Here is a 21,383-nt window from a genome sequence, read left to right as displayed (position 1 = left end):
ACGGCTGTGTGTTTTAATGACGCTCTTACCGAGACGACAATAAGATAATCAGCAGCGAATGGGCACAGCGAGAGGGGAAGACAGCACAGATCAACACAGCTACTGAGGATGCAGTCGCAAAGCCTCATTATGCATCAAAGAACAGCTGAATCTAACCACGTCGGAGGTCTCTTTTCTGTCAACACAACCTGTTGGGCGCTGAATCCGAGGGCTTTGTAATTGTTGGAATTACCGCTCAGGTGTACGGATGACGGAAATTAGTTTGGAATTACTAAAGCGCTTTTTGTTTTTGTTCGGCTTCTATCTTCCTTCGGAGAGAGAAAGAGAGAGAGAGAGAGACACGGTGATCCCAGAGACGGATTAAGAAAAATGTTATGTAATCACGAGGCTTTGATGGGCCAGCCTTTAACTTAAAGTCTGGGAAAGATCAGTCGGATACTGATGAGATCAGAGAAGCTATTGCTCTCGCAACTTTGTTTAAAGTTAAAATTCCGTCAGATCAAACGGAAAACAGCAACCTAAGAAATGTTTCTGTTTTCTTGCATTGTCAGGACTTGATTTGACTTCAAATCATCGATCATCCGCTGGGCAAGAATCACTCATTAGCTCAAACATGGCAGTTTATTAACTAGCTAACAGCTCCGTACATCAGTGCACACTGATCTTACAGACGGCTTCATGCTACAACGTTGATTCCATTTCGACATCTCTCGGTAAAACAACCACAAATTGTGATGTAATTTGGGGAAAGTGGGGTGATGAGATAAAACGACCCAAAACAATATGCAGAGATAGAACGGCAGCAACAAACATGGCAACATTTCATACAGGCTCACTAAAATTTGACAATAATAGATTGGAAAAACAATTGCTGGTCCAGTGAGATAATAGGATCAGAATTTGATGGAGAACATGGATCTCACCTGAATTATGCAAAACAAAATAAATCAGGTGAGATCCAGGTTGGTGGTGGTGTAGTGATGGGCTCACTTCTGCTAATCCGCTTATTTTGGAGCTAATTTTTCAATTAGTCCTTTAGCCAGCTCTGAAAACATTTAGCACACTCAGCATCCCATAAATTAAGTTTTACACATATATTTGCAGTGCTAATTTACGTGGCTGCTTTGTAATCTGTCAGTTGAGTAACATCGACATCTGTGTTGAAGTTTTGGTTACCGGTGGCTTACTCCACCAAATAACGTTATTTTAAATTACATACCTAAATAAAATAAAACACAGACAGTAGAGAAGAAAAATACATACAACATATCCGGAGTCGTAGTCTTTGAAGGGCAGATATAATTTGATTTAATGCCACCGCTTAACGCTTTAGCTTCCACTAAACCCTGTTGGGTGAAGTGATGTAGCATTAGCAGAACTAATGTTTATAATTAGTGCTTTAGGGTCAGAGTGTTGTGCTTTTGTGTTCTTGGAGCTATTGTTTAGTGCTTTAGCGTTAGCACAACTAACTTTTTAGCTGCAGTGTCCGCCTCTTGTTCAGTGACCTTGAAGAATTAGGGTGATTCTGAAGGTCGGGTCCAACACGGTGCAAGAGAGGTGTACCTAATAAAGTATCAGATGAGTGTACATCAAGCCCACCAGTTTTTCTAAAGCACATAAAAAGTTTATATGTGTGTGTGTTTTAATATGCACAGCTTAGATTTGCTGCTGTTTGAATAAGCCACACAAAATGATACAGCTTTAAAGATTTAGGAAAAGTTTAAAACATTGTTAACAATCAGCATCTTAATCTCTGGTACTAAAGCAGCAATCATTCACGGTAATTAACCAAAATTAAGTTAATGGCACACAGCTAGTTTTCCAAATAACGCTGCATCTCGCCACATTAAAACCACATCAGCCTGCAAAACAGAAATCCGTCACGTCGGAGGGAACCTGGGAGGCCTCGGAGCGTGGAAAACGCCTTTAGATGGGCTGCAAAACGATCGCCGACACCAGGGGTGCGCGCCAGTTGGAGTTGCAGAAATAACAAATGATCCACTTTACTGAGACTGCGAAATAGTTTCAGCTTAAAATAGATGCAATAAATCAGTTTGAAAAACCCTGGGAAAAAAATAAAATAAAATCTGCATTCCATGATTAGCTGCTTTTTTTTTGTCTCATCCAGAAGCTCTTTAACAGAGCCGTTACACAAGAACACATCGATTTTCTGAGGCCAGAAATATAAAACCAACAGCTCGTTTTTTTTGTGTTATGTCATGTTATGTCATCAATCAGGATTATTTGACTAATATTTGAGATTTCTCTCTGGGTGAAATCTTTCTTTCTCAACTCGTTTAGAAACAGAAACGCCTTCAGAGGTCAGGTGAAAGACTGAGTCCATCTACAGGGTCGTCTGAATTAGAGTTGAGACACACTTCTGATTACATCTCTGCCTTTGGGTTTTCATCATAACATTCCTCTTGTAGGGCAAAGAGATAGCATCCTGTTAAGCTTGTGTGATAGCCTGTGTGAGAGAGGGTGACTGTCTTCAATGGATTCCAAGACCGTAGCGCTGCATTAGCTTAGCAGAAATCTGATTAGTTTTTAAATGCTAAAAGGAGAAGGCATGTGCCAGTGGTGGGGGGGTCACCGCTAACGCTAACCGTGGCTTCACGGTAGACAGCGCAAGCTAATTCTAATGCCAAAGCACTAACTTCAATTTAAACTATACTTGTCTTTGAAAGACCACAAACCTCAAAAGCACCAATTATTTCTGACAGTATACTTTATATGTTTCATAATGCTCTTGAATATTGTATTCAAGTTCCTATCTTCTTCTGTTCATGTTTATTTTGTTGCTGTTTATTTAGGGGAGAGAAAAAGAAAGCAGGCCAAAGGAGAGGAAAAGGACAGGTTTCATCCACTTCAAAATAAAAGCGTGAATATAAATGTAAACTTCACATCTGTGTTGAAGTTTAAAAAGTCAAACTTCAACACACATGTCCATGTTTATTAAATGAATTAGCTTATAAGAAGCTAAGTGCACCAAGTGTTTCCAAAGTTAGCAAATACGCTAAAGCGCTAACTTAGCTTCGCTACTAGCAATTTAGCGGAAGTGTGCGCACCACTGGCAGCTTGTAATGAAACTAAAACATTAAATAAGAGGTAGCAAAGAGTTGGTGTAATCTTACTTGAGTATCTTGAGGGGAATAGACGTGTCCTTGATGGCAACAATGACTCCACCGTGGTCCAGGTACAGGATGTGATGCTCCTCCTCAAACACCTTCAACAGGAAAACATTAAAGATTGGAAATTACTTTACCAATGGAAACAATTCAGCGTTTTTCTCATGATCAGCTTCGTAAAGCACAATTTTTTTTGGCTTAAAAGAAACCTTGGTAAAAATTGGATATTCTATCTCCAGGTTTTTCCTTGGAGTAAAAAAAAGAAAAAAGAAAATCAGTCAAAGCATGCTGTACCTGTCTCCATGTCTTCCCACAGTCTGAAGTGATGTACATCTCCTCCTTATACTCTACGAGTTTGGAGCCAAGGTTACCTGAGGGAAAGATGAAAAATGCAGAGCTGCATCAGGAAGGGGGGACTCCCGAAACACACAACAGAAACAAAGTCAGAGAGAGAGAGGAGGCACACGAGCAACAGGGCTGAGAGAGGCAGGTCTACAGAGAGCCGCCACACAGAGCAATACAGCAGGATTTCTACCTCAGGCCATTTTTTATTCATTTAGTTATCTTCCCAACAAATGCGCACTACTTTCAGGTTGTATCTTGAAAATCGACAGAAACCCACGTTCTTAAAATTCCATTTAAATTTTCGTCTGTTTTTCCAACCGTTTGAGTAAGAGTTTTTTTTGTTGTTTTTTTATCAGGGGAAAATAGGCTTATACATTTAAAAGAAAAACAAAACTGTTTTAATGTGAAAAGAGACGGTTCCACTCACCAGCACCCATGATGAGGCCCGGAGCCGAGTCTTTAGTGTGGACGGTGCCAGAGACGTAGGGATTGTCGGCCCAGCGCAGGTGGAGGTGGAGGCGGCAATCCGGCTGCAGCGGAGCAACAGGAAGGACGGTAAGCTAGCATACTGTAAACTTCAAAATTTCATCTGCAGACAATCAAATTTCATCAAAGACGGACATCTTCGCTGGGCGATTCTGCCGTAAAAAGGAAAAGATTGCAGCTCTGTTGACCTCGGCCTCAGGGAAACCCTTAGCTTTAGCTGGTGTTTATGCTAGCAATATTGTAAATATGCGTAGCAATATTTTCACCATCTTGATTTCCTTCTACAGGCAGTAAGATTAACCATCTTCACGCTGAAAGCTCATTAATCTCCGGAGCCGATCTCCAACAGGTGGGAGACAGAAGATCGAGCCTTACAGTTTTTCTTTTGACCCACCGCCTCATCTCCCTCCCTCCTCCACCCGCTGTTCGGGCCGGGAGGCGCCATGCCCCGCGGCATCACACAGACAATATGTGTCGTGTCAGCGCCTGAAAATGAAGTCTTCTCCGTGCTTGATAGATGTGGCGACTTAAATCCAGGACAGCAGATATTTTGCCAAGCAATTTTTTTTTTGAAGTATGGGGAGAGCCCATTGTTATGACAAGGTCAGTATCAGAGATCTAACGGCTGTGTGTGTGTGTGTGTGTGTGTGTGTGTGTGTGTGTGTGTGTGTGTGTGTGTGTGTGTGTGTGTGTGTGTGTGTGTGTGTGTGTGTGTGTGTGTGTATACGTGTCTTAAAGGTGGTATACGAGCGTCAGGCTCATATCTGCACCTGTCTTCATAATTTTTTTAGCAGATTGGAGCGATGGTTCAAATGAAGGAGAACACTGGTGCTCCCCTCTGCCTCCCGGCCGGGTGTGATGTATGGGGCTCAGGATACGGAAGGGGTTTGGGGGGAGACGTATGGCTCTTTGCTGTCTAACCTTGTGAAGCTGCGACTTTGACAAGATGGATGGCAAGAATCTGGTGTGCATTCCTCATACCACAGCACTCGTCCTTTTCCCCTTTATGTTCAATGCAGAGATGGAATGATCCGTTATCGATATCTGTATCTGCCCCGATGTTAAAATAAGAGAATTCTAGATCGGGTATCCGTGACAACGTGTAGCCTTGTCGTGCATCATTCATTTAGCTAACATACCTAGAGTATCAGCAACATCATATGAAAAAAAAAACACAATAAAACTTCAAACTTCCCCTAAATATGGTTGATAACTTTGGGATGTTTGCCTTTAACATGAGTTGGTCCATTACCGTCACCAGCTTATCGACTTTAAAACCAGAAAAGCTTTGGTTTTAGTCATACTTGTGACTAAAATATATCTTGAAATATGCGTTGCAGTTTGGTAAAGATGAAAAATGGAGCACTTACTACTTTGCAGCTGACTGGTTTGCCGTTCATGTCTGTGGCGGGCGGGGTCAGGGGCTCCCAGGTCCGCCCCTTGTTGAAGGTGATGAGAGTCGTCACTTTTCCGTCAATTTTCTGATTGGCAAGGAATACGCCTTTCACCCCACGCACCTAGGAAACAAAGCAGATGTGCTACATGCTAAAACATCTGGGATTCCATCTGCTAAGCACCATGACGGTGCCTCTCTGTCTCTTTAAACACCATCTAAGGAAAAGATAGTTTAGGTTGGGGGTGCTGTGGTGGCGAATGGGCTAAGCAAAGTCCACATAAAGAGGCCTTAGTCCTTGACGCAGCGGTCGCAGGTTCGATTCCCAGCCTGGTGATCTTTGCCACACGTCTTCTCTCTCTCTCTTTACCTACTTTTCTGTCTTAGCACTTTCAAATTAAGGCCATTAGAGCCAAAAAGAAAACTAAACAAAAACATTGTTTAGATTGACAGGTAGTAAAGAATAGGATTAAACAAGCTTATCTGTAAACATAAGAGTAATATTACATATATTTCTACTGCTGCTACAAATATAACAAGTGAAGCTTAATACAAGCTAGCATCAACAATGCAGCACAGCTAGCTATTAGCAGTGGAAAAATGATGGGTGCAGCATTGGCCAAATTGGCTGTATTCAAACAATTTGTTGCATAATTGGAACTAATTGACGTTGGCTATCAATGCCTAGCATGTTACAAATATTCTGTCCTTGACAACAGCTTCTTAGCTACCGTTAAGCTGGCATGTGAGGAGATGCTGGTAATAACATACAGACCCTGAACTCCTACACAAATTAGCTTCAGCAGAGACCCCTGTAAAACATTTTTTTTTTCGTGGGCACTCCTTTAATGATTAGCTGCTATTTCTAGTGTGATCAAAAAGTGGAAAAACATTTTAAGCTGCCTAAACCGTTTATTAATACTGCCTCTCAAGACGGATGAGGACAAAACAATAAGTCAGATATTAAAGCCGGGAGCGTTATGAGAGCGAGCGTTTGGCCGTTCACTCAGAGATTTACGGTTGTTCGGTCATTTCATTGGGATGCCTCACGGTTGCTCTGCCAGTGCGTAATAAAACACACTTATTCTTATATGTGTACCACTTTACAACCGCAGTGAATATCCTAATATTAATATTGTAAATGATGGAAAATGTTACATTTATTCTTGAAAATATGCTACCTTTCAGGAGCCGACGACATCTGAGCTTTTTCTGTGTAATGAATCTAATGAGTCCATAGCCAGTTTATTATTGTTTCTATTTTATTTGATTTTATTTTCAATTCTATCTGTTTTTGTGGGGTTTTTTGTAATCAAAATCCCAGATTCTGTGGCGCTAATTTAGAAATATTTGGAAGAAAATTTTACAATATCTGCGCTAATGTATGATGCTAAATGTGCTGTATCTATCACGGCCTACAACTCAACATCAAATAAGGCTGAGGCAGCAGTCAGGTAAACTCAATGTTTCAAGCCAATTTGGACAGCGGGCCAGATTTGGGCCTTGAGTTTGGCACATGTGAATTAGGTGAATTGTTTGGATTTATCTACAATAGATAAATCCTAACTCTGAAAAAGTTTGAGGAACACTAGAACCAGGCCATAATAACAATTTAAAAATCATAGAGTTCCACCTGCTGTTTGAGTAACACATTAAAAATAGATTCAGGAGACAAAAGTATATTACATTTTACTAGAAAATCCCCCCCTAAAAAAACAGTCTGAAAGCTTCTCCTACAATAGATAAATCCCAATGAGACCAAGTAGCACAGTGGTGGCTCTGGGCTTTTAATGGAATTTACTGATAGTAAGATTAATGAAGGGAAGTGTAAGCGCTATCCCCTTAAGTGTGACTAAGTGGTTCGTTTACTTATAACATCATCAGATGCTCATTTTGTTGCCTAGGACTCGGGAACGCCGTCACCACGTTTCCACCGGTTCCCCGCCAGTGGAAGATCTGGCTTCATTTGTGTTCATAGTTGCAACTTATAGATTTAAACACTAAATTAATTATTAAGGAAAAGAAATTGGAGAAAAAAAAAACAACAACAACAACAACACATTTGTCATTTGCTACGGAGCGCCTCACCTCCAGGATGTCGATGAGGACACTCTCCTCCGGCTGCTTGGTGCTGCGGACGTTCTCCAGGATCAGGGAGTAGTAGACGCCCTGCGAGTCCGACTGGTACAGGTTGTACGTGTCGGACTGGTACCACTCCTGGAGGGCCAGGAACACCTGGCTCTCGTCTGTGCTCACTATCTGAACGTCCTGCAGGAGGTAGGAAAGGAGAGAGCAGGAAACGGGTGAGAAGAGATACTTTTTTTTAAACAGACGTAAATAACCCCAGGTTAAAAACTTCTACTCCGGACAAAGTGTTGCGCCACAACAATTTGGAAAAAGACACTCTCTCTAATATTGCCCTCCAACAATGTAGACAATCCAAGCAATAACAGATGCGATTGCTTGGGAGTACGGAGGTACTGAAGGGGTCAGCTGGATGTGAACTCTGCTGTACGCCTCCAAAACCGTGTAATATTGGTTTGACCTACGAGGTTCTGATCTATCCTGCTGGACACCATGACTGAATTTGGTGCCCTGAAGAATTGTGTGTTTTTACACATTTTTCTCCATTTTGTTTGCAAATCCTATATATATATATATATATATATATATATATATATATATATATATATATAAAACCTGAAACTATGACCACGACTTTACACAATAAAGTCACGGGTGGAACTCTGACTCTAATGCTACTATCAGTTCCACTGCCACAAAAAAGTTAAAGTGGCAGTTTTTTGTGTTGTAAGTGCTATTTCATAGCACAATCAAGTTACTTTCAGTTGTTATAAAAATGCTACAGATATCAAATATGACTTAAAAGAATATAAGGTTGGAGTTTAACGCCTTAAAATTGGGCCTCTGTCTCTTTAAGAAACTTCTGCTCTTTCTGAAACTCCGCCTTCAGGAAGTCATCACAACATGACTCCTCTATTAACCTTTAACAACATTTTCACCAGAGATATACTAAGAAGCAGCTCCTCTAATGAGCTCAGCTAATGTTTTACCAGGCGTTTGCTAATGATACTAACTAGTTTGAAGGAGCTGAGCAGGAGGAAACGAGGAGGAGATGTGCCGAGAAGGCGGGGCTAAGTCCACCTGGGCGTTTTGCACAGCTGAGATGAAAGGATTTCTCAAACATGCACGAAAGAATCAAGGTAAAAATCCAGGTAAGTTTTTGATGAGAGAATAATTATTATGTAAAGTCAATTTAAAATAAAATTCAAAAATACTTAATTGATTCCAAATGGAAAATAAATGTTGTTGTAACTCATATTAATACGAAACTTAAAAAAACTTATTGTAGACAGGAAAAGTAAGAAAAATGAAAAGCCGAAAAGAAAATACACAAATACACAAAGAAAAGCAAATAACTCAATCCAATAAAAACAGAACCAGTGTCAGCAAGAGGATTTGAAAGAAAACCAACACCCAGTGAAGCGCTTCAAAATGTATAAAAAAAAAGAAAAAAAAAAAGCAACAACCATTTGGCAGCTAGAGCAAACTTGCTAAGTGTACTTGTCGGTGCTCCTGGGACTGTGAGGAAAACGGCTTCATCACTCATGAAATAATGTAGCAGCCACACAAGGGCGACTCAGCACTTTCTCTGTGTTACTGATTACATTACCATACCATCTGAAGACAAAACCACCAGCGTGTGGAGGGAAGCACCTCCGAGGGTGTGTGTAATCATTAACACTCTTCCATCTTGATTATAAAGACACACTCAGGCTCAATTACCTCTGGATTTATTGTCGTTCTGAGTGACGGAAATACAAAAAAAAAAAGGGGGTTCCGTGCATCGATCTTCATATTCATGAACATAACGTTTCTGATTCAATTAGCCAGCTTTGTTGCAAATTGCGTGCGACGGGATTATGACAAAACGAGCAAACTGAGGAAAACGATCAACGTAAAGAGGCGTTAATGTTGAGTTCAAAGAATTCATGGAAGTGTTCTGATCCCAATCCATCAGCGGTATAAACTCTGTACACATTGATTATGGTTCAGATGCTTATTTGGGACTGTTCACTGATTACACAAAGGATTCATGAGGAGGATATGAATTGACTTTAGGCATTTTTAACCTTTTTTTTAACCATTTTTGTAACAAGTGCTGAATAAATGCAAGTGCGGTCCCGCCCTGTTCCGCTCCTGTCAGTCACACGTCCCAGAAAATTTGCTCTCGACTCAACTTGGAGAGTAAATCAGTAAACAGACATTCAATTTAATGTAATAACGAAATGGATTATTTCTACTTTGCTCTAATGCAGCGGTTCATACACGTCCAGATGCAGTTACACTCAACATGTCTTATGGCCAGGAAACCAGAGGCCATACAGTTTTTACTCCTCTGAATTAAAGCTCAGATTTACCATCCGAGGCCGACAGGAACTGAACTTCAGACTTTATCGGGCCAAATTAATTTTTTCTAGACAGTCAGATTAGACCTGGGTCTCTGAGGCACATTTAATAATCTTACAATACATACAGACAACACTAAACAAGAAATAATGTTGCAAAAACAAAGGTGTAGGTATCTGACCCTGTTGAGAAAAGAACCTAAAGTTCAGACTGAAACAAGCAATGTGCACTACATAATGACTGCTAAATGCTGCTGGCTAGTCTGAAGGAGCTGACTGGGGGGGGGGGGACGGGTGATCTGAAACTTGGAGTCTGCACTAGATCCACCCAGGAGTTATGGAGCTGAATGGTTGCCATGGGAGATTAAAGGATTTCTCAAACATGCATGAAAAAAATCAAAGCAACTCTCCAGGTATGATTTTGATGAGGGTATAAAACCATAAGATAAAGCTCAAAAAAGTTGATTTTACATAACCCCGCCCCTTTAAACTGTTAACCATTGGACAGGGAAAAAAACAGTTGGATTAAAAGACATAACTGACTTCATAGTAAAGACATAACACTCAAATAAAATAGTGAGTTCCTATGAAAACCCATAAGGAGTTTGGTGTATATTATTTTAGGAATAAAAATCTATGGGTTATGTAATAAGCCGCTGTGTTTGATGTGTCTCCCTCCCCCCTCATGACCTCCTCTTCCCCGTCCTTCATTAAACGCCGCTTCACCGCGGTTTGCGGCTGACATCCTGTCTCATTCAGCGGCGCGGAGCTGCAGCAGGAGGAGGCGGCGCTGAAAGGGACACCGACCTGCAGCTCCGGCTGCCTTTTGACATTCAGACGGCCGCGCCGCAGAGGAGACGACGTAATCCGCCGCTAAAAAGCCTCGGTGGAGGTGACGGAGCAAAGTAAACACACACATATAAACCCACGAGGCTGACGCGGATCTATGTGAACATAAGCTGTAGAAATCGTTTCGGAATACAATATCTTGATGCCAGAAAGTTACTGAAATGCCTTTTCTTTCTGCTGTAGCTCCATGCTGACGTTCAACAGTTTAAAGCTGAGACTTGTATCAGAGTGACGCAGCAATCCTTCATTAGTTTGCTGACTCATGACTCAGGCTGCAGCTATATAAAAGAACTACAAGCATTAAAAAATGACACCATGATACATCATTTCAAAACATTTCTACACTTTTAATGAGAAAGTTTGACTGAAAAACAAAAAATCTGTCAGAGGGAACATTACAAGAAATAAAACAAACCTGCAGACACTCATCTCTGCTATAGGTCTGTACTGTTGAGCTCATGTTAAGGTTGTCGTGTAAAACTGAGTAATATTTCGAGCTGTTCAGAGTTTTATTCATCTGAAAGTAAGTCTGCTTTCATCACAATAAGCAATAAATCAATTAATCACAATCTAATCGTTTTCATTTGCATTCTTATGTAGTTAACTTTATTATTATTGTTATTATTGAAAAGCTGTCACTTTGAAAAATGCTGACTACATTTCACACACAGCATAATGCAGTTAGTTTGCATTTTTATTATTATTCCCATCATTTTTTATTTTTACAAAAGTCCTAACTGGCAGTTTAGCATAATTTCCCTTTCTGAGCATAAAGATTCACTTTGTTTTGTTGAGACTTTATGATCCATTTTAATTATTTGTTGTTTCGATTGTCTGGCTTCTTTATTTTAGATGTTTAAAAAGTTTTCCAGTCCCAGAGTTAAATGTTCTCGGAGTAAAATTTATTAATCTTTCAGAATGTATAATTGCATTATTCTGCCTTCATCGTTATATTAGTTGAAAATGTTTTCAAAACAACAATGTTATCGTTTATCACAATAATTTCCGGGACAATTTATCGTCCAGCAAAATATGTTATTGAAACACATCTAATTTAATCTAAAGAAAAGTCATCTGAGATCATGATGCTGCCACCGCCATGTTTCATTGGAGGTATGACGTTTAGGTTTGTAGTTTTTATGTCAAATATGACTGTTGGACATGAAAATATATTTCATCAGGACGATTTTGGCTTTTTATATTTCTACGGCTCTTTAGATTATTTTGCTGTATTGCTTTATGCAACATATTAATTGATTCATAACTTCAACAGGTTTTACAATGAACTCCAGCCTATTTCCCTATTTGCGACTCAGTTTTCAAATTCATCTATTCGCAAAAATTTGGCTTATTTCTGTTTTGTTTTTTTTCTCAGAGCTCATCTAAAATGTTTGATAAGCTCTAAGATCGTTTATCGCATATCTGTCTGTCAGTCTGTCTGTTAAATGTAACATTGCAGTTTTGGTTAAATAAACCATTTAAATCCTAAATCTGTCCTCTGCTCACTATTTCAGTCAAACAGGTTCTCTGCAGCAAGGCGCAGACTGTGATCAGTGGTCAGGATTATTGCCTCAGCAGGAACATCTGGGTTTAGTTCTGGGCTCCCAGTCTCACAGCTTACTGGTCCGCATCATCACAACAACTCGCACCGGAACGATTGTTTGAGATTTGACAGCACACACACACACACGCACGCACACGCACACACACACACACACGCACACACACACACACACACACGCACACACACACACACACACGCACGCACACACACACGCGTGCACGCGCGCACCCACACCACCTCCCAGCCAATCAGCTGTCACAGCCGGATGGACGGCAACAATCCATTCACTCTACTTTCTTTCTCGAAATGAAACTCTGACTTTTCTTTTTCTTTTTTTATTGCGACACATTTTATAGTTGAAAAAGCTATTTCATATGCAGCCTAAAGGTTCCCCTGTCTTGCTTGGTTTTATCAAAAAATCACTGACCTTTAAAAGATTTTTTTCCTTTGCTGCATTCCACAATAAATCCACAATTATTCTAAAATATCATTAAATCACAATCTCTAACAAAATCAGCTTATCCATTTATTTTTTTCAAAATAAACTCTTTTTTTGGTGTCAGGAATGACCTTGTAAACAGTTAAGTGAATAAAATGAATGTCAGGATGCCATCAGTGCTAATTACAGAGTAGTAATGGTGGCTTTTAATCTAGTAAAGTAAGTTTACATTTTGCTTTTATGGAAATCTGCTAAATGATTACAGTTAAATTAAGGAAATGAATGAGATTTGAACTGAACCTGGTGGCTTTTTATTTCTGGATGGGTGTGATGGAATCAAAGCCGACTGATTCTAAGGAGATGCCAGGAGCTCAGATCATCTCGCCTCATTCGCATTTCAGCACCGATTTGCTGACGTTGATGCAAAATTAGAAACATCAAATCGTGAAGCCTGACTTGCTCTCGACGTTCAAAATGGTGTCGCAGGAACAGAAATAACGCAGCAAGCAGGACTTCCAAAGTTTGGTTCTCGGGGTCTGTGCTCCGTCCCGCCCCCATTGTTTCCGTCCAATGGGAGCAATGATCGACACCCGAATGGCTTTGGTTACAAACCGAAAAGCAACAAACAAACAAAAAAACGTCCACTTTTGGTCTTTCCTGGTGTGAATCAGTAACAATTTGTGTTGTCCAACCACCTTGGAAAAAGACGTTTCGACACCAAGACAATTTATCAGGACTGATCAGTGTGAACGACCTCCTAACTGCAACTAGTGAAATGTTAAACCTGTTTTCTACTGTTTCAGCTCCGCCTCAGGTTTCTGATTGCTCCAGGATAAACAAGCCGGGAGAAAAAAAACAAACAACAAAAACAGAAAAGGTTGGCCATCGAAAGAAGAGATTGGAAGCCAAGCAGAAAAAAGGCCAATTATTACCTGTGATTTCACAGCCAAACAAACTGGATGCATGTGCCTATGCGTATGCGCGCATATTGGCTTGTGCGTGTGTGTGTGGTTAATCCATAACTCGGGTCAGGTCTCACAGGACAGAGCCAAACAGCTTTCTCTGATGGCCTCTGCATTTTTTTTTCATTCCCCGAGCTTTTCAATTATTCACAGCAGAAAAACAGCAAAACACTGACCCCCCCCCCCCCCTTACAGAAACACACACACACTTTCTCCTAATCTCCGTCCTTCACTATCTCTCCTCAGGCCCCCGTGTCACTGCCAACACCTTACCCCATGTCGCTCTACCTAAAAGCTTTGCAAACTGTGACCTATCTGCTCACCCAAGTAAGAGGACACATGCGGAGAGAGGCGAGACGAGGAACAGGGAGCAACTAGAGCGTGTTTTGACTAAACACACACTCTCACACACACACACGTCCGTATGCCGACGCTCATGCATAAAGTGATTTATTCACCGCCTCCCATCTACACCTAATCAAATTTTATGTTTTTTTGTGTGTGTGCACGCATAGGTGCTTGAAGGCAAAAAGGATTGTGTGAGCGCAATTCAATCCCTTTCACCTTCTTTAAGGATCAGTGAGTGCTGCAGAGACGGCAGCCAAACCACAGGGACGTTGCAAGTCGGGGAACTGGAGTTGAACGAAGGCGACTGTATACGACGACTGACTCCGAGGAGTCTCCTCTGACAAACCGTCAATTAAAAGGGACGATTCTAAACACTGAAAAACACATGAAGCTTCCCCCCCCCCCCCCCCCTGGGCTCTGCATGTCACCAGCATAGGTCAATAGCACTCTGACTGGTGTTGCCTTAAAAAAGCCCCCCGTGCCGCTTCGGCTGACAGCAAAGGTTCCCGTCTGACCTTAGGCCGAAGACAAAGTCGTTTGCCGTCTTTGACCGCGCCAGTGACGAGTGACGCACAGACGGATCGATGTGTGAGTGTGAATATTTTATGCGGCGCGCCATTTGTCGGGCCGGTGCTGTGATTTATTTGAGGGGCAAGTGCTACGCTAACGTCCGATGCCGATGAGTTCGTGTAAGACGGCAGTGAGACTGATTTCCAGATGCAGGTGGGAATCCCTGGAGCAAAGGGTTCGGATATTTCTCTCTCTGTCTGCTGCATAAGCCTTAGCAAAAGAATAATTTCCCAGTTTTTGGCCTCGGCCAGTTGCCCAACATTTGCGCACACTATAGAGAAAATCTCTAAATACAGAAATATATAACAAGTATGAAACAGGTAGATTGTTTAAATATGTGACAAATGGTAAATGGAGCTTAAGCAAGTCCAGAAGACCCCAATATGCTTTACACCACATTCAGTCGTTCACCAATTCATGCACACATTCACACAATGATTGAGGTGAGATGCATGGTACCCACAGTCGCCCTGGGGTCCTCTGACCTTCACAAACACAAAGCATCTCTTTATATATAATGGAAAAGTGTTTTTACAACCTTAGTGTTGCAAACCAGACAGGTGTCATGGTAACAGGCATCTTTCTAAAGTTTGAAATGTTCAAGTAAGACCCAATAACAACCACATGTCTGTCTAAGTGGGTCATGCCAAAGTGGGTTCTCAAGGGCCAGCATACTGCATCTTTTAGTTCTCTCTCTGGTTTAACACACCTGGATCGAATGATGGCTCACTAGAAGGCTTATGACATGCTGAAAAGTGTGTTACTACCTCCAGGGAGAAAACTGAAACATGCAGAGGACCGACTTTGGTCTATTCCAATAATCCTTAAAGAGTTACTAAGATGTCTTTAAAGATGAAGGAGAAAAAGAAATTTGACTTTGTACATATGCTTAGTAAGATTCCAGTACAATTAGTGTCTGTACTGACAAAGAAACCCAATAGAAAACGAGTCGTCATCCCTGAGGAACATCAGAGGTAACGGAGGTAAACTGACACGAGAGCTTAGAGTTACTTCAGCTTTGCTGCTCTTTACCTTCGGCAGGGCATACTTGGGAAACCTCATCTGGACGAACTCATTGCGCCGATACGACACGTAGTGCTTGGTGCGATTACCTGTTGTGACCTATTGAGACGAAAAGAGAAAAAGACACCAAATGTAAGCATCAGTTCATAATGTTGCTATATGTTCTATACAAATATGACATTTAGTTACAGAAACGTAATATCTGATAACATAGGACCTTCTTAATTTACTTTCTTTTAAAGTTAGGCTTTAAAAGACTCGGTATTTTGTGGAGGTACTCCGTAAAGCTTACTAATAGTAAGTTCCAATAGATGGAAACTTACCACAAGATTGAAGACATTGGAAAAACTTGAAAAAGAAAAGTGATAATATGGATATAAAAACACATAAATGTAAGTTTAGGCTGAACTTTAAAGTCATTTTCTGTCTTCGGAAATAAAAAAAGAAGATAGTGAGCATCAGCCTTGTGCTTCTGGTCAAGCAGGAGTCACTATTTCTTATCATTAGTGGCTCACACATGTTGTGAGGTGAATTCAAAGAAACTGCCTCACATTGCAGAGAAAGGGATAAAGATGCGAGTGGCGCTGCCCTCCAGCTGAACCTGACTTCACCATCGCAGCTGCAGACGAAGCTTCATAAAAGCCTGAGATTGACGGCAAACTGAAGCCGAACATCGGAAATCTAACATGAGAGGTTCACCTACCACTGCACGTTTTGTACATCACCGGTCATCTGCTTTTGTTTTTTTTTTTTTTTAGCTAACAGTAAATCTTTTAAAATCCTTTCTGAATCTGATGGATAATTAATTGCTTTTGAAAGCATCTACGGAAGGGGAATTTATTCCTGTTTCTTTCCGCTCTTGTTTGAGCAAATCTGAATTTTTGTCAGCTCATTTAGGAGCTGTGCTGAGAGGCATTGGCTTTGATTGAAAAGAGCAGGCGAGCAGGGGGATATGTTGAAATGCTAACGAGCGATTTGACAAAAAAAAATGAAGAAAAAGTGATGAAACCGACAGAGTTTTTAAAACAGAATCGGCTAAAGGAAGGAGGCGCTGACTGGATTTCAGAAGAGAAGCAGAACAATTAAGTGTAACTAGACTTTATTCTCAGCTTTTGACAGGATATTTCTGTTTCACTGATCTATATCTGAGCAGACGTAGGTTAATAGTATTTTCTCTTGCTGTATTTGATTTTGTACAGGAAGATAACAGTTAGCCACGACAGTAAAATTATGAAAACCTGTCTTCATATTGTCCTGTCTACTGTAAAAACTGACAGCCACCTTAAGTTAAATGTACATCATTTATCTCATGAACTCCACTTTTATAAGTTTTTTTTTTTAATTTTTTTTTTACACAGAGTCTCCACTGTTTAACTTGTAATTATAAATTGTTCTGTTTTGAAGCTTTTCAGCATAAATTTAATTCATACCCGAAAACTGACTTTTATGACAGTTTAAAGGCAATTTTTGAACTTTCGTTTCCAGTGGAAAGGATTAGAAATATACTAGTGAGGAAAGTTTTGAAGGTTAAGTCAGTGACTTGATTTCTTTTCTTTAATCTATTCTGTAAGGTAAAACATTTTTATTAATATGTGTTTCCATAATATAAGGATAAAGTGTTAAGTCGAAGAACAAACAAAAAACCACATAATGTAGTTCAGGGCCTTTTGAAAGTTACTTCTTAAGAGTCTAACATAATGCACATAATTCATATGATGAATCATACATGCCTATGAATATTTGTGATTGGCATCTGATAATAAAAAGATGTTCTGTGAGTTAGATTCATATTGTGTTTTTAACTAAAACAGATGTTAACTGTGATGCAACTTTTTGTATTTTTTTTACTTAATCAAGTGAAAAAATCTGGAGGCTAATTAAGCGTCTTGGGCTCTTTTGTTGCTCTGGTTTCTCTGTTCATTAAGGCAAGTAATTGTTAATTATAGGGCAATATTGTATACAGAATCACAAAGTAAAAATGTAACACAACTTGGTTAGGCTAGAAGTAATAAAAATAATTCACCAAACAGAAAAACAACATTAGAAACCTCCAGAATTTAATTAACTCTGTGTAAAAAGAAAAAATGTCCAGTAAGTTTTAAAACTCAAACGGCATCATGAAAGGAGAAAAGAGGAAAACTAAGGAAACCACTGAGTTCTGGCTTGTTGACCTTAATCAATGCGTCATAATTACATGATCGTTCTTGCATATAAGGAGTTTGTTTCTTCAAAGCTCTGAGGGTTAAAGCGAGAGCTGCAAAATAGATTCCATATTGACCTTGTAACCAGATATAATCAAACTCTTTTTTGTGAAAAAGATTAAATATCTTATTAAAGTTGTCCTGCTAACAGTTTACAGCGATGACTGAGGAATACCAAGTCAAAACTACACATGTTTACAAGGAAACAAGCAGCTTTCATGGTTTTTATTTATTATAGTTTCTATTTTGGATCTTCACATGTCCCAACACTGCACCTTGAGGGACCCCAAACATCAGATCTGCTAGGTCAAATGTAAACAGATTTGCGGGAATCCTCAACTTCCTTCCAGACCGGTAAGATGGAAACATTTTAAAAAGGTTCCAGACCATCAAGTAAAGTTATTAAGATTATAACTCATAACCCTGTGGTGGGTGAGTGATACTGGGAGAACTGGGTGAATTCCTGAAGAATAAATATACATGATGTTGCTGCTCCAAGACATTCCATTCACTCTAACAAGTAATAACAAAAGCGAATGCTGCAAACACACATTTACACACATTCATCCACATACGACGCGATACACACAGAGACGGAGCACAACCCAGCAGTATATGACCAATTCATCTCATTACAAGGACTCCACTCTGCTCTACCACATGTATATCTTGCTGTTATCGCATGCAAATGGGATTCACTTATTGGGTTTGCATGCTTTAGTATACTGTACTGCATGGCAAGTCTATTACAGAGGAAATTAATTCAGCACACAATCCCATAGCAATTTGTTTTCGATTTTATGCACACCGCAGTGCATGAAGAGTTATCTGGCCAGGAAGAGTTTATCTAGAAAAATAAACTGTCTGAAAGTTAAAGTTACGTTTTCTCTGAAGGCAAACGCAGCTACTAATAAAATAAATGCATGTCTTGTCTGACGCGTCGTATCAGCATTTAGGAGGTGCTTTTTTAAAAAGATGTTATTTAAAACAAAGATGGCTATGTTCACAGTTTGTTAGTAAAATCAACACAGGTAATATAACTGAGAGAAAACAAAATCTAAGTGTTTTTGCTCGAGTTTCCAGTGCAAACGTCTTGGTACGCTTAAAATAAGACACAACTAGCTAATAAGTAACTTTTTAGCAAGAAGTACAGGCTTTTTTTTAAGTCAACACTTCCTTACTATTGATGAAAAACTACTAGTTCCACTGGGTAAATATTTCACTTGAAAAATGGAAAAAACATGTCCTGTTATAGACTAATCCTTTAGTGGTCATAATTACCTTTACAAATATGTAGTCATCTTGCACCAGCAGCGAATTGTGATCGATTCTACCCAGAAACTGGGCGGTCAGCATTTTGTCCGAGCAGTTCTGGATGAGGCAGGTAACGTAGAGGTGGCCTGCAGAGAGACACGGAGGCACAGGACGGAGACATTGGTTACCGTTTAAAAATAAAAACAACCCCGAGTCCTTTCAATGTCTATTTTGAATATTTAGCCAACCATTATTATTATCATCATCGTTGGGTATTACGTGGCGATTAAGACTTTCCGATTCGCTGTTCACAGTATTTGTGGATTCAGCAATTTGCCGATTCTTCTGTGGAACAAAAATCCAAATTATTCATGAAAACTTCCATGAATAATTGTTGTTCTTAAAAATCCGCTCTGGATTTTAATTCTTTCTTGTATTAATAAAAAAATTGCATCTTCACACGCTATTGGCTGGCATTTTCAGCGCAGCCAATTGAAAAGCGCCACTCGTTTTTCTTACAGTTGATTGACTGCACTCCCAAGAAAGACAGGAAATGTTAGCTTATGTCCCAAGACAGTTTCGACTGAGCGCATTAATGCATATTAAGGAGTGTTTGGTGTTTTAACTATTAAAATAGGCAGCTATAAGAATTTTAAAGGGGATATTTGCAGATATTTGCTATTTAAAACATCAAAGAAACTCTAGTCACCCCACAAGTGATGTTAAATGAGCAAAACAAAGATGAAGGTATCAAGACTTCAGCTTTCACTGTAAACCTGCCACACAAAAAGCAGAGGAGGCTGCACACAGCATGACGCAAAAATGAAAGAGTGTTAGAGTTGGAAAAGAAAAGAAATTGAGACATCTTTTTTGTCCAAACACCATAAGATCTGACAGCTTCTCCATGGAAATCTGGCCGCTGTGGCGTCCAAATGGCCGGGGGTTGGGGGGGAGCTAATCCTCACAGACAGACACAGCGAGGTTAGCACCTGTTGCAGAGCTCACCCACTGCTGAATTTCAATCCAGCAGCTGCATCAGCAATATCAACACATTATCCTACTCAGAGGCTGGGACAAGCTGGTAGCAGAGGAAAAAAAATGATAACACACACACACACACACAAAAAACAGCATACTATCACATTCTAAGTCTTCATGCACCCACACAGGTGTGAGGTTTGGAGTTCACATGTATAATGTAACATTTCAATGGGATGGATGAGTCTGGACTTGCGACCTCTGCAGTGGGAGGAAGCTTTTTACACACTCAGCCACTGATATGAGTCTTTTTTATATCAAAGTTACAAACATTCTTGTAACTTTATTTTGTCAGTTTTAAATTGTTGGTCTCAAATTTAATTTCTGTACATGTGTAAGCCAAATAATTGAATTTCCTTTGAGGTTGATGAACTTTTCTTTGAACTGCCTCCAGGTGTTCATGAGTCATATGTGTGTTTTCATACATGACTCCGATATTGCGGAACCATAGATTTTGTGCCAAACAGACTTTGTGTAGCTCCCCCTGCTGTCCACATTGAAACATAACACAACGAAAGAAAAATGAGATGTTTAAAATGGCTTTCCAGAGTGGATTTTTAAGAAGTACGGAACCCTCCAGGGGACATGGGGATTTATTTTTTTTTTGAGTTCCCTCGCAAAAGGTTTTGCGTTCCCTTGCAAAACTTTTGCGTCCCCTCGCAAAAGGTTTTGTGTTCGCTCGCAATGATCTACTGATCAGTTCATGCGGCATAATTGAATACTGTAAGCCATTTTTACGGTGGCAGCTGTACTTTCTGCTTTAATACAAGCTTATAAGGTTTTTCCATGGACTATTGAGTTGTTATCGCGGGCTAATAAGTCATCTGATTGTGTCTCTGTTGTTCGTCTGAATGGTTTAAAGGGCTGCTTTTAGTGCCGTTCCATCTGAGCCTTAACAGACATAAACATGCAGTAAATGAATCGATTTTCAATCAGTTTTTTTTTTGCACCAAAGCGTTAATTATAATAATCACGTTTTATTATTATAAAACACAGCAAACTAATGGTGGTAGAGGGGCGCACTGGGTTAACTCTGGGAATCTCCTCAGTCCATGTATCAATCAACTCCAAACCTCTTCTTTGTTCTGTCACAATTATCGATTTATTACATTTTTATTATCATGCTCCAAACTTTGTGAGGACTGACCACCCCACTCACCCGCTTCCTCAAACACACAGAGCCAGCAGCCAGTAACCTTCCCATTCATACTTCATGACAGTCACGCCCACATCGACACACCCACCACCAGGTGTCAAAGCCGCTGCTTCTGTCATATCAATAATTATTTAATTCATATGGCTCCTATAGAGCCTCAGTGAAAACGAGTTTATTATTATTAACTCTTTGGTGCA

General features: G+C 40.0%; 1 protein-coding gene across 3 annotated transcripts in view; it reads right to left on the bottom strand.

Annotated features, from left to right (window-relative positions):
* sorcs2 (sortilin-related VPS10 domain containing receptor 2) overlaps window positions 1-21,383 on the bottom strand; it is a 307,513-nt gene that overhangs the window by 20,855 nt on the left and 265,275 nt on the right. For all 3 annotated transcript variants that reach the window (XM_081599375.1, XM_081599374.1, XM_008435096.3), the window contains exons 7-13: window positions 19,020-19,138; window positions 15,547-15,636; window positions 7,441-7,620; window positions 5,330-5,476; window positions 3,901-4,003; window positions 3,423-3,499; window positions 3,135-3,226 (exon numbers count right to left, since the gene is read on the bottom strand). In XM_081599375.1, the coding sequence (XP_081455501.1) occupies window positions 3,135-3,226; window positions 3,423-3,499; window positions 3,901-4,003; window positions 5,330-5,476; window positions 7,441-7,620; window positions 15,547-15,636; window positions 19,020-19,138 (808 nt within the window). The remainder of the gene's footprint in view (window positions 1-3,134; window positions 3,227-3,422; window positions 3,500-3,900; window positions 4,004-5,329; window positions 5,477-7,440; window positions 7,621-15,546; window positions 15,637-19,019; window positions 19,139-21,383) is intronic.

Source organism: Poecilia reticulata, chromosome 18 (genome assembly GCF_904066995.2).
Source record: "Poecilia reticulata chromosome 18, P_reticulata-male-v2, whole genome shotgun sequence".
In the NCBI taxonomy this organism is placed as follows: domain Eukaryota; kingdom Metazoa; phylum Chordata; class Actinopteri; order Cyprinodontiformes; family Poeciliidae; genus Poecilia; species Poecilia reticulata.
Note: the sequence above shows the minus strand (reverse complement) of the source record. Positions and strands in the feature narration are given on the sequence as shown.